Source organism: Hibiscus syriacus, unplaced genomic scaffold (genome assembly GCF_006381635.1).
Source record: "Hibiscus syriacus cultivar Baekdansim isolate YM2019G1 unplaced genomic scaffold, ASM638163v2 tig00116996_pilon, whole genome shotgun sequence".
Lineage (NCBI taxonomy): Eukaryota > Viridiplantae > Streptophyta > Magnoliopsida > Malvales > Malvaceae > Hibiscus > Hibiscus syriacus.
The window spans coordinates 1,176,949-1,191,200 of NW_024063512.1; the positions used below are offsets into that span (position 1 = coordinate 1,176,949).

Genomic DNA, 14,252 nt, shown 5'->3' on the forward strand with positions numbered 1-14,252 from the left:
TTCGAGTTTGAATCGAGTTTGAGCTTGAATCGAGCTCAAATTCGAGCTTGAATCGAGTTCGAGCTTCAATCGAGCTCGAGTCTTGAGCTTCAATCGAGCTCATGAATTTTTTTTGAGTTCGACCCTTTTCGAGTTCGAGTCGAGTTTCAATATTATCTTTCGAGTTCGAGTCGAGCTTGAAAATTTTAGGCTCGCGAGTTTTCGAATCGAGTCGAGCCTACATTTAAAGTTTTCGAGTTCGAGTCGAACTCGGCAATACTCGAGCTCGACTCGGCTCGTTTACACCCCTAAGTACAAGTACAAGTACATGTGCGTTTTCGTGTTTCTTGTGAGTATGGCTATTGCAGGGCTCAATGGAATCGAGGGAACCGGGAAACAAGACATCGAGGAGGAGATTGAGAAGTGTGTATTCCACCAATTACAATGGACATGAAACAAGAGAGAAAAAAAATCTTTGGTGATCATCAGTTCCACCTTATTTCTTTGCATGCTTTTGCTCTATACCTCATGAAACTGATCCATAGTTTAAGCATCCATGCAAACAAGAATCATGCAGCGTGAGCTGAAGTCAATAGAGCAATAGAATAATGCTGGAAGCAATTCACTCCACAGTACCCATTTCTATTCTACCTCATAGCTTGTTGTTTTTGTTATTTACAGGGTAAACTACAACTGGTTATTACTTTTGAAACTTCAATGAATCATTAGTGACCAGTTATGTAGTTTACCCTTATTTACATCGCTGAAAAATTTTAGTACACTCCAGAGGTTCTTCTGACTGATTAAACAATTATAAATTTGAAAATAAAAATAAGGTGTTTAACCCTCTTGGAAGTTAATTTTTTAACTACAACTTAAATGGATGCATTCATGTTGGGAATGTTCAATGATGTATAGTTTTGTTGCATATCTTAACCTTTGAACATATATGTACATTAAAACATATTGCTTGTGGCTTCTCTAATCTTATTGAGAGTTTTCTAATGGTGAGTTTGTCTCTAAATCTAATGCTAGAAAGAACCTAAATCTTGTTATTTATAAGCTTTATTATTACTTTTTCTCTGGTATAAAAGGGGAGATGACATCGAATTTGTGGGGTTTAGAGTGTTTTTTTATAAAACATATATTAAATTAATGTTCATGAAATAAAAAAAGGAATAAACTAGAAAATTGAAGGTTTAAAAATCGTTAATAACGCCAATCGATGAAGACCGATAATGATTGATGATAGTGGTGAACAATTACATGAGATGACGAATTTAGGGATCAAATTGATATCTTATCTAAAGTTCATATGTTGAATTAGTATTTTATTTAAAATTTATGTATCAAAAATTAAAAATTAACATCTTTTACTAACATGTCACGTTATCAAAGTAACGACATTCAACACCTGAATGATTAAAACATTATAAATCAATAATGAAATTGATTGAAACATTACTTTTTTAAAAATCAGTTACCAAAAAGTGAACATAAATGAAACAAAAATTACCATTTTAATAATTTATCCTTATGTTCTTTTAAATTCTTTAAACTAAAAATTATAATATCTTAATTATTTATACCATTAATTTTGAAAAAAATACTATTTCTAAAATTTATATTGTTAAATATAAAGTAAAATATTCAAATGACTATTATATTATGGGGTTGATATCAATATGATCGTCATACTTTTAATTTTGTCAATATGATCATATAACTATTTAAGTGGTTTCAATCAAGTTAGTTGTTAACATTTAACAAACGTACTGATGTGACAGTAAATAAAATTGATATAATTACATATTTGATCCTCAATATTTATACATTTAATTAATTTGATCTTAATTTTTTTTAATTTAATAAATTAATCATTGAATCAGGAGGTGATATATGTCAACATATATTCCTGACACGTGTTAGAATTAAAAATAATATGAGTTGGTGTAAGATTAAATTTGAGTCTTTGGGTTGATAGTGGAGCGTCTAAGCCACTAAACCAAATACTTCATTTGGTTAATTAATTACAACAAATTCTATTTAAATTATAATGTTGTTAAAGATAAAATAACAAAAATAAAATCATTTAAATTAGAGTGTCTAAACACATCAACAACGCATATAAATCCAATATAATATAATCTATTGGAAGACCCTGACACCACACGTAACAATAGACAAGCCGGGCTCCAGCCGTTTCTGTCTCCAAATTACAAAACACCCCCACCATTCTTTTTGACCTTCTTCTACCAACACTCAACAGATTAATAGCTTATTAAACCTTTTGTACGGGAAAGAGGCTTCTTCTCTTTCAGTTCTCCACCCGAAGAAACGAGAATCAAAGCCTCCTTTTCTCCGTGTCTCTCTAACCATGAGTCTCTTCGGTCTGGGCAGGTGAAATTTCATTTCCACTTCTTTTTTTTTTTTAAAGTTTCTCAGAAGAAGCTTACTTATGTTCCCGTTAATTAATTTTTTTATTTGCTTATTTCGAATTGTTGCTGATAAATCGTATGTCAGATCTGTTATCATTTTGCAAGATCAACGCGCTAATTCTGTTTTTGTTCTTGGCCTTTATTAAATTTTAATTCGAATTTTGAAAATGTTCCATCTATCACCATAATTTTCCTACCTGATTCTGACTCTCTTGTTAACTGTAACTACTGGATGTGCTTTTGTCAACTCGTTCACGTGGAGGTCAATTAGATCAGTGACTATGTTAATAGCATCATGGTGAATCTTAATGCATGTTGAACTTTTCTTAATCTTCTGGTGTTAAGCTATTAATGATTTGTTCTGATTGCTTATGATTCTATTGTGCAACTATAATTAAAAGCTATGTAACCTTGGTTGTTTTCTTGAATGACAACCTTAGAAAGGTCAAGCTATTCTAAATTCTTGGTTGTGTTCTTTTTAACCTTAAAAATTATATTGCCATAACTGAGAAACTTGAGCTTTGTATCATGAAGCTGAACTCTTTTGAGTGAGTGGCAAACTAGATTTGTTGGCAATTTGCTGCCACGGTTAGAAGACTTGTGGTGGAGGAATGAAGTTGAGAAAGTTGAATAAAATGGAAGAAAAGTAACTCGAATGTACAAATGTAATCTAATGGGATCTATTTAATTTTCCAAAAACTAGTTCCTAGGATCATTTTCAAAGGATGCAGATCTTCCATAGATTTCAAGAAGATACGAGTTTGGGCCTTCTGTCTTGCTCTTAACCATTCCACACGTGTCCATGTATGCATGATAAGTGTTGTATATTATTTCAAGCCATTAAGCGAGAAACGAACTGAAAAGCTTTTTTATTATATATATATATATATATTCAAAGATTGAATTCCTAATGTACCATGCAGTACACCTATGAAAAGCGAGAAACGTACTGAAAAGTATTTTTTAAAATATTTTCTTTGATTGAAATCCTAATGTACCATCCAGTACACATATGAAATACCTTCAATGTTATAGACACACACACACACAAAGGAACTTGTGAAACATTGAACTTTCCTATTCTAGAAGTGTAAACTTTTCCAATTTCTATTACCAAGTATTAGCAGTATAGTTGATTACCTTTTCAGTTGAGATTTTCCTGATAATAAATTGCTCTGAAAACAGAAATCAGAGAACGTTCCGCCCCAAAAAAAGTGCACCTTCTGGAAGTAAGGTTGGTTACTTGTTCCTTCTTTATCTTTTTAATAAGCATAATTAGTAATGTTTATCTCCTGCCTGTGAGAATTTGATGTGATATGTTCTCTTACTCTGTACTTTAATCTGGATTGTTAATTTGACCACCTTCATAATTTTCCCTCTTGGGAAGTAAATTGTGTCCTCTTTCTGATGACTAGAACTTCTTGGGTGTGAGCATGAAGCTTTAGCATGCTGGAAGTCTATTAGAAAGTTTTCAGAAATAGAAATAAAATCAATGCAAACACAACTTGACACTTAAGATCTAATGCCTCCAAAAATCTAAAAAATGACCCTGGAAGGCTGGCCTTGTTTGCAAACAAACTAAGAAAAGAAACTCCTGTATCCTTGATCCAATAATGTTTTTTGCTGATTCTTCAACTGGGGTTTCGAGCTACTTAAATGGTTGTCATTGTTCCTGATCCTTGTTATTTATTGCTTTATGAAGAATTTACTGCACCATACCTTCATATATCTTTTTTCTAGATTTCATCACTTTTGAAGTCATATATTAAAAAAATAAATAACTTTACGTTACAGTGTTTACTTGAATTGTCAGTGGCAAAGCTGAAATTCTACAAACTTCGATGCTACTCTGGCATGCATGACGGTCCTACAGGTGGGGCCACTCATGAATGTCAGAAGGCGTTATATGCACGTACTACATGTGATAATTTGTTTCTACTAAACAAGTATCTATGTCCAAACATGGTTAGTAATGCTGTATGGCTGAGATGACATTAATTGATTAGCCATTTTCCGCTTCCTCTTAACTTCTTGGGAGCTGGCTTATCTATTGTTTTTATTTATTTATTATAAATTACTTTCTGGACTTCATTCTTCTATATCAGTGGCTTAGCAGTCTTCACAGTTCTCCTCATAGTGTTATCTTAACACAATGCAGGGTGCACAGCTTAAAAAGCACATTGATGCTACTCTGGGTAGCGGAAACCTAAGGGAAGCAGTAAGGCTACCCCCTGGGGAGGATTTAAATGAATGGCTTGCAGTCAACAGTATATCTCGCTTCCCCTCTTTCCTTTTTTACTCGCATACACGCAGATAGAACATCCTATATAAACCATTCAATATATTTGTAAAACTGTGTATATAATCTATTCATGATCATTCTACTTTTGTATAACCATGTTGTTACTTATGGTCACAACTGCTAATTTATTTGTATTCAATTCATTAGCTGACTTTTTCTAGACAGTTTTTAGTACATTTTCTTCTCTATTTCTAGGTCACTTCCAAATTTCTTTGAAGCTTATTGCTAAAGCATGATTGTTTGATCTTTTTCAGCTGTGGATTTCTTCAATCAGGTGAATCTGCTCTATGGTACGTTGACTGAATTTTGTACTCCTGAGAACTGTCCTACAATGACTGCAGGCCCCAAGTATGATATATAACACTTTATTCCTTTAGTTCTTTTCAATAAAATAGTTGCACAATCATAAATTTAAATATTTCGTTATTCTGTATACCTACATTATGTTTGGATCTATTGATGGTATTAAAAGAGTTTCTTTCAAATGAGGGATGGATGTTTGAAGTGTTCAAGGAATTAAGATACACTGAGACTCCCTTGACTAAATGTTAGGCTCTTTATATCTTTGAAAAATAAATGGAAATTTCATTTAATTTTTTAAATATATATCTTGCCAAATCTTGTTTAATATTAAATCATAATATATAGCATGGTCTTGTTTAATTAGTCGGAGAAGAGTGAGCTATGCATCATGTTTCCTTTGATTTCATTCGTCCTAGTATTTGGTAGTATTGTTTTCATTATTATTGCCGGTTCATCTTTGCTATTCGCAATAATTTGAATTTTGCCTTATATTATTCAAAGGTCATTAGAAAGAAATAAAAATCTGTTTAGAATTGTTCTATGAGTTGAAGTCCTTGCAATCATTTGAATTTGTCCGGTAATTAAATTTTTTGTTTTCATGTTCAGTTTTTTTACCTTACGCTGCCTGATCAATCAGTTTAATAATTCGGTGCTTACAGTTGTGCACCTTAATAATTTAGGCTACTCATTTTTATAAATCTTTGAAGTGTATTTCTTGGGTTTTCTGGACTTGATTATTTTCTATCTTACAAAACTGTACAGGTATGAATATAGATGGGCAGATGGTGTGCAAATCAAGAAACCTATTGAGGTTTCTGCCCCAAAATATGTCGAATATCTAATGGACTGGATTGAAACACAACTGGATGATGAATCAATATTTCCTCAAAAGCTGGGTAAAATCTTCATATCATGTGCTTAACCCTCTTTAATTCTCTACAATGAAGTCCGACTCGGACATTAATCATGTGGAGAAAGATAATCGTTTATCTATGCAGACAATAGTGATGATTAGCTTTCTGTAATATGAAATTATTTGTATCACATCCATCTTGAGTATATTTATATATGTTATTGCACATTTCAAATTTTCTAGGTGCACCATTTCCTCCAAACTTCAAAGATGTGGTGAAGACAATATTCAAAAGGCTGTTCCGTGTATATGCCCACATTTATCACTCTCACTTCCAGAAAATTGTGAGCCTTAAGGAGGAGGCGCATTTGAACACATGCTTCAAGCATTTCATACTGTTCACTTGTGTAAGTCTTCTTCTCCATTATTATTTAAGATTTTAACCTCGACCCTCACCGCCCGCTAACCACTTGAGTTATGGGCCAAGTAGTGTTGAAATGTTCTTTGTATCTAAGAGGCAAGAATGTAGGCGTAGTTGAGTAGGAAGTTGTTAGGTTAATGAGATTGTTGTTTTGAATGTGCAGGAATTTGGGCTGATTGACAAGAAAGAGCTAGCCCCACTGCAAGAGCTCATAGGATCCATCATAGTTCCCTACTAAATTTATAGGGTTCGATTCCTGAGATCCTGGCAAAGTTAGTTTCTTTTATTTTAGGGATGCAAGTTCTAATAAGATTAAGGACTGTTATGGCAGGGGGATTTGAATAACAGGTGTCTCTAAATCTATATCTCTGTGTTATAAATGCAAGTTTTCATGTCATGTCCATTGAATGTCTTGCATCAAGCATTTCCGAAAAGAAAGCAGCTTGTTCTTGAAAGTAATCAAAGTCTTAATTTCCATTTAATCAATCCCCTGTTTTGTTTTTGGTTCTTCTTCTTTAGAACAAAGTGCAAGTGAAATGTAATAGATGAAGTGACTTAACAAAGTCATAATTTTGGTAAGCACAATGATTTGAAAATCTTTTTATTGTGTATATCTTATTCAAAATGCTTCAATTGAAATTTTAAGTTCAATTTCTCATACTCAATGAAAGAAAAAAAAACGAAAGCAATAGGATTATATTTTCTACAATAACTCAAATATAATCAAATAAATCAAAATAATAATATGATGTTTTCTATATCTACTTTTAAAATATAATGCATGTGAATGAGATGGGCCTAAATCACTGTTTTCACAAATAACAATACATCTTTTAAGTAAATTATTTTAATTGTTTTCTCTCAAATTATAAATCAACAATTTTAAAACCAATGCATTATTATATAAAAAAGCCTATAAAAGCATCTATATATGTTTTTTTAATTCAACGTACTTAAATGAATTTTTTTATATGGTAAAAATGTAACATTCTTTACCGTTATAACTTTCATCTTAATAGATTTTCTCGTCCAAAATAATGAATGACATTCTTTTTGTCCACCAATTTGGCATTGCTGTGCTGGTCACCCCTGATCGGCCATGCCAGTAATGGCACCCCACGTCCGATAGCTTCCACCGTTGAATTCCATCCACGATGTGATAGAAACCCACCCGTTGATCAATGGCTTGATATTAGCAACTGAGGTGCCCATCAGTGTATTATTAGACCTCTTTTACCAACCTTTTGGTCCAAACCATGTGGGAAGTAACTCTCTTGTTCAGTGAGTGGTTCAGGTGGTGGATCTGGTCGGCCCGAGCCATGTTGGATTGCCCAAACAAATGGCCTGGTTGAGGCTTCTAATGCATCAGCCAGTTGCTCGAGTTCTCGCTTGGTGGGAGCAATTTCACTACCAAAAGACACGTACAGGACTGATCCATGTGGCTTTGAATCTAACCATTCCATCACTTCATCTTCGGTTACGTTAGAGTGCCTGTTGGCTCGAATTTCACGATCGTGAAGCAAGGAGTCGAATGATTTCCAGAACTGTTGGGGCAATAAGGGTCCAACACCCCAAACTGGTTTGCCAATTTGGAGGTGATTTTACCCCACTGACACCGTTTGTTTTTATTTTTACTTTTCTAACACCGTTCGACCAATATTTCCAAAACTAGCACCCTTTATGCTGAGTTGGCAAAGGCGCGTCCCCGGGGGCGCGCTTTACCCGGTTTTTCGCTGAGTTGGATGCCACGTGTGAAAGGCGCGTCCCCGGGGACGCGCCTTTGCCAACTCAGCAGACACGTATTTTGTTTTATAATAAATAGTTTATTTATTATTATTATAAATTAATAATATATTATGTAAATGTTTCGATTTATTATGTAAATGTTTCGATATAATGTAAAAATTATAACTAATAATATTAAATTATATTAAATAAATATAAATATATTTATGTATTTAAAAGTTAAAAAAAATTATTAGGTGTACATACATTGACAAATTATATAATGCAATAACATTAAATTATTAGAAAAAAAAACATTCATTTAAAAACTTTAATTACATAAGAGTTAACGGTTATATGATGATAACAGAGCTGGACATTTTTTTCTATTGTGCCCGATGTTTCTACAATGCCCACATCGTTTTTGTTCTGTTGACTTCTCCCGAATATCCATATCACAATGTATTCTAGTAGATTTTGGACGACCTGAGTCCCTCAATAGCAATGGATCTGGGACAATTGTAAGCCAAGTTTGAATCTCATTTGGGTCTCTTTCGTTCCTATGGGCGGAAACTCAAATTCATATACCTTGAAAACTTGTGAAAGTTGGTATACGGGATCAACATAATTTTTGTAGTCCAAATGCGAATGTGAGCAAGCAGCAATGACATGAGAGCATGGATATTTGAGTGCTTGAAAGAAACCACAATCGCACCACCTCTCTTGCAGATTAACTCTGAAAGAGTTAGCTTCATCCCTTGCAGCGGACGTGGCATTTCGGTTACACGAAACAATTCACGGGTGCGAGAAAAATTTGTAACTAACATCCCATTTGATGTAGCCATTTTTTTCTGTAAATCGGCTACTAGTCTTGGGTGGTAAATATGTCCGTTTTGCATCCAAGTAAGAGCTTGTCCACCGAGTTTTGCAAAGAGTTGACCCAAACGAAAATAAGTCGTTTTGACCAACGCCGTGACTGGTAAATGACGCGCCCCCTTTAAGGTTGAATTTATTGCTTCAGCCAAGTTTGTTGTCATATGACCATAGCGACCCCCCGTCATATGCATTTGTCCACATTTCTTTGCTGATGTCCATAATGTACTCGCACCCTTCTTATTTTTGCCAAACAGCTCTTGTAGCATCGACTCAAACCTTGAGGTAAGAGTTCGTAACCTAAGTCATTAGGAATGTAATAGTTAATATGAAGTATAAATAAGTAATAAGAAATTGATAGAAAAATTGGGAAAAAGTAACATACCCATCCGCACGACTAACTGACGTTCATCGTTCTTCTTGTATTTTCCGTAATAGTTTGCAGCAATATGACGGACACAATAACGATGTTGAACATGTGGAGGTCTATACATTGTACCCAAAGAGTCCATTGCTGCTTTTATCCCGGCTCCTCGGTCTGAAATAATGCATACTCGTTCCCTGGTGACAACATGTAACGTAAATTTTTAAGGAAAAAAGCCCAAGACTCAGTGTCTTCTCCTTGAACGAGGGCAAACGCAACAGGAAGAATATTGCGGTTTCCATCTGGACCACAGCCAATAATAAAACTTGCTTGTATTCCCATACAAGAAAGTACCATCAATTTGGACAATTGTTTACAGTACTTGACTGCATTACACTGAGGGTAAGTCCAAAGACTCGGTAAAATTGGCAGCGATCGCGAACCATTCGATCATTCACGTAATGATGTTGAGTTTCGAACTCAACAATTGTCCCGGGATTAAGTCTTTGCACAACATGAAACCAACTGGGCAGCTCGTTGTAAGAGGAATCCCATTCGCCATGAAGTTTGCAAATGGCATTCTGTTTTGCCAACCACGCTTTTTTATATGAGTGTACCCATATTGGGACTGTATAGCAGAAATCAACACTGCAACAGCTATATGAGAGCTTTGCTTCACAATGGGCATGATTGCTTGACAATAATGTTGGAGTCCAAGTTGGGATGATCCTGGTTTATACCTGTTGCACAACATGTATGAGGACCGTTGTATCTGGTTAGTTCCCATAAGTTGTTTCCTCTTCCTCTTTGATACACGGACCATCCATTGACATCCGTTGTGACGTTGGACGCAGTAGCAGACATATTTCTCCGTGTTAGATCGATCAACTCGGGACTGAACTGAGTTACGAATATTGTAACTCTTTATTGCCATCATTGCTTCCTCCTTCGATGCGAACTCCATTCCATATGTAAATTACCGTCATTGACTGATGATTGAAGTCCATAGTTTCCAACATCAGGAAGATCTGGAAATTCAGGCTCATACATTGCATCATAATCAGCCTCATACATATGTGCAGGAAGTTCGGCTGGTGTTGTATTTATCGGAACGTCATCCGCTCATCATCAGAATGTACGTTAAACTGTGGTGAGTCAGGTTCAACGAATAATCCCGTTTCAGCACCATCTGCACCTGGCTCCCGAAGAGGTTCTTCTGGTGGAGATGAGGGTTCCTCCGATAATCCAATGTTGAGGTCAAATAAGTTCCGCTTGCGTGTCCTCCCCTTGAACTTGAGGCCATTGTATCATGTGGGATGTGAATAGACTGTCGTCTCGTTGGCATTTCCATATGTAAGTCGAAAACATTGGCAGATGAATGTCTGCCCCTTGAAGTAGAAGAGATGTTGCCATATGGATTATTGGTGAAGCCACGTGGGTTGAGATAAGCAGTTGCAGATGAATGCCTTCCTATTGAACTTGATGGCATGGTATATGGCGTTGGATCCGCCATTATGATGTGAAATCATTACAGATAAGTTGTGTCGGGCTATCAACTTGATCAGTTTGATATGCAATGCCAAAGTGAGAGGAATATGAGAGACCACGAGTTACACGAACCTCATAAAAGTGGCATACATTTCAATAAGAGATTGTGAACTCCCCATATGAGCATCAACCATCATAGAAACATCATCATCGTTTGAAAGCTGAAATGATGTATACGTGAGCGGAAAAAGTTCAGTAGGAATGTACCTCCATATGGTATAAAACCCTGCGGGCTAGGCATGTAACCTGGCGGGCTAGGCATGTAACCTGGCGGGCTAGGAATGTAACCCTGCGGGCTCGGAATGTAACCCTGCGGAGATGGCATATAAACTGGTGGGCTTGGCATATGAAGTGGAGGGCTGGGCATGTACCCCTGCGGCATCGACGAATAAGGATGTTGTGGTGGGACTGATGCAGAACCGGTAGCGCCTTCTCTCCGTCCACGCGTCGGGGGACGATGATATTGAGACGGTTGACGTCTTTCTCGACGCCTAGGAATGTTAACCCCTCGTGCTTCCGCCGAAAGTAGAAACGGCTTCCCATTTTCATTAAACCAGTCCATATAGTTATCCGTAACCATATGACCAGTTTCAGCGTAATATTGTCGAGGGGCCAACAGTGTATATCGGTTCTCCCAAAGCGCAATCCAATCTCTGTGTCTCACCACCCAGTTAACATCTTTCTTTCCCCGTCTATCTATGTTATGCACGTCGTCTAAATTTCTAGGAGCTCCAGGAATATATTGCGTACAACCATACTGACGGAGCACGCGATCAACTGGATGCCACTCAATAATAGCATAACATAAGAGGTATAACCGATATCCATACCTCTAATGACCCTCTAAGGTGGGGTGGGATGCAAGCTTTCACTTCATCGCTCGCATAAGGTATCCACTGAAACTGAAATAAATATACAATTCAAATAATAAAAATTCTAATTATATCTAACATTTAAATTAAAATATTAATAATTAAACAATTAAAACACCTCAGACCCAGCTTTCGTATCAATAAGTAAAGAATTCCTCTAAAACAGTAGGTATACTTTTATGGTCCTTTCTTTTCATCGACCACCTATGAAATATAATATAAACTAAATATCACCATATTTAATGAAAATATTTAAATCAAAATTTAGTTCGAAAATTACCTCAACAATAAGGGGAATACGTATGGTTCATTCACGATCGGCATAAGAAAGGCATGCGGAACCACGCCCATGATTGTAGAAGCAGAAGACATCCACCGATAGCAGTTTCTTATAATTCGTCGCCCGACATTTCTCTAAAGAGAAATGCCAAAAACAGCACCCCAACTATATCTTCCAGCTTCATCAAAATCGATCAGATGCCGCAACCACATACAATGCACCTGGTTGCGAGATTTGTCGGGCATCAATATTCTCCAATTATTCGTAGAATATATGCCCGAGCAATGCCTTTGCTTGATCCTCTGAAGCATTTTCATTTAAAACCTCAAAATTAGCTTTCAACCAAGATAAAGCTATCTACCTCCATTAAACTCTGGCGGAGCAGCCAAGATAATCAATGCACATTGATTGCCAATCACCATCCGCCATACCACACATCATTTCCGTCGACGGAAGCCCCAGAGCATAGAGACATCCTCCAACGTAATTGTTGCCTCTCCACACGGAAGGTGAAAAGTGTGTGTCTCGGGCCTCCACCTCTCAATCAGTGCAGAAATTAGGACAGGTTCGAGTTTGCAACCGCCTATAATTGTTGCAATATACCCGAACCCAGCAGAAGCCAAATATGGCAAAATACGTTCCGGTGTCGGTATACGTGGATTTTAATAAAAGTTTCTAAAATACGATCAGCATCCTAATATATATTTAAAAAGTAAAATTAATATAAATTCATATAACTTTAAAATAAAATAATTTAAATATTACATTAATTATAAAAAATATTACCATATCGCTAAAATGTCTGGAGATATGATCATTATCCAATCGCAACAGCATTTCGTTTTCCATTATAACTGTAGACAAACAATATAATTAGCAAAAAAAATTAATAATTCTAAATAATAATAATTATATAAATATTATTTAATAATAAAATATATTTACATAAATATATTAATATAAAAAATAATAACTATTTAAAAAAATACTACATAAAATAAATTTCTTACCACTAATAACAAATTTAAAACTCAAATAGTTGGAGAATTTGAGTTATATAAGAGAGGGAAGATGATTTTGGTGTGAAGAATGAGTGAGGGTTGAGGGGGTTTATATAGGGGAGGAGGGGTAGTTAGGAAAAACGGATGGGGGCATTAATGACATTTAATGGAAGGCGCGTCCCCGGGGATGCGCCTTCACACGTGTCTGTGATATGGCAAAGGCGCGTCCGGGGACGCGCCTTTCACACGTGGCATCCAAATCAGCGAAAACACGGGTAAAGCGCGCCCCCGGGGACGCGCCTTTGCCAACTCAGCAGAAAGGGTGCTAGTTTTGGAAATATTGGTCGAACGGTGTTAGAAAAGTAAAAATAAAAATAAACGGTGTCAGTGGGGTAAAAAAGCCCAATTTGGATGCCTAAACAATCAAGAAATGGACCCTCAAGATCATAGCAAGTATTGAGCATCAATGGAACTGAGTCCTTGGCAACATGGAGGCGGACGGGGAAACCCGATGCTCCCAACCCCAGGAGGCGGTCCAGGAGGGGGCCATGTTTAAGATCAGAACATGTCAAAGCCATTTCTTAAGGAAATCCAGGAAGCAAAAGGGTCTGTCCAGGCTTGATATCCACAACTCGAGCCTTCCACATGGCGTGCTCCAAAGCTGCAGAACATGCACCCGAGGTGAAAAATGTAACTGTTGGGATCTTATGCTTCTTGAAAATGTCTGCTGTCCAATCCATCATAATGTCTAGTACGGCACAAGCAGGTACGGCGGCATTCTCCAGCAGACTTGCAATGCCCTGAGCTAAATCTGAGTGGTGGTTATGGGCATGGGGATGGTTGGGATTGAGCTCAGGTGGAAGAGTTGGCGGCGGAGTGGGTATTTGGACAACTTCGATGAGAGGATGGTCACAGAAGGAAGAGGGTATTGAAGAAGAGAGATTAGAGGAAATGATGAAAGTAGTACTGAAATTGCGAGAGGCTATATGCTTGCATAGTTCCATGCATGGGAAGAGATGGCCTTGCCCGAAGAATGGAACTACCCATATACGCCTTTCACTCGGCATTCTTGTTGAAGATGAAGAGATAGAGAAAGACTAAAAGGTTAAGGTTTTTACAAGTAGGTAAGAAAAGATGGTTGGACTTGCAGTTGAGGTGGAGACCATTAAAGTCAGGTACGTAGGGAGGGTGGCGGCCGGCAAAGCTTAATGAAGAAACCTTAACATAAATATGCTACGAGACTATAGATTGTGTGTTATTAACGTATGTGATTATAAAAAAATAGAAATAATT

General features: G+C 36.5%; 1 protein-coding gene and 1 pseudogene across 1 annotated transcript; one reads left to right on the forward strand and one right to left on the reverse strand.

The window, feature by feature from the left end:
- The first annotated feature begins 2,265 nt into the window (after positions 1-2,265).
- Positions 2,266-6,782, forward strand: LOC120193478 (MOB kinase activator-like 1A). Its single transcript, XM_039195965.1, has 7 exons — positions 2,266-2,379; positions 3,603-3,651; positions 4,576-4,684; positions 4,974-5,067; positions 5,785-5,918; positions 6,119-6,282; positions 6,460-6,782. Exons 1-7 carry the CDS (start codon positions 2,357-2,359, stop codon positions 6,532-6,534), a joined length of 648 nt encoding a protein of 215 aa, XP_039051896.1. The 5' UTR covers positions 2,266-2,356; the 3' UTR covers positions 6,535-6,782.
- A 621-nt stretch (positions 6,783-7,403) lies between these two features.
- Positions 7,404-14,032, reverse strand: LOC120193489 (annotated as a pseudogene).
- Positions 14,033-14,252: the final 220 nt, after the last annotated feature.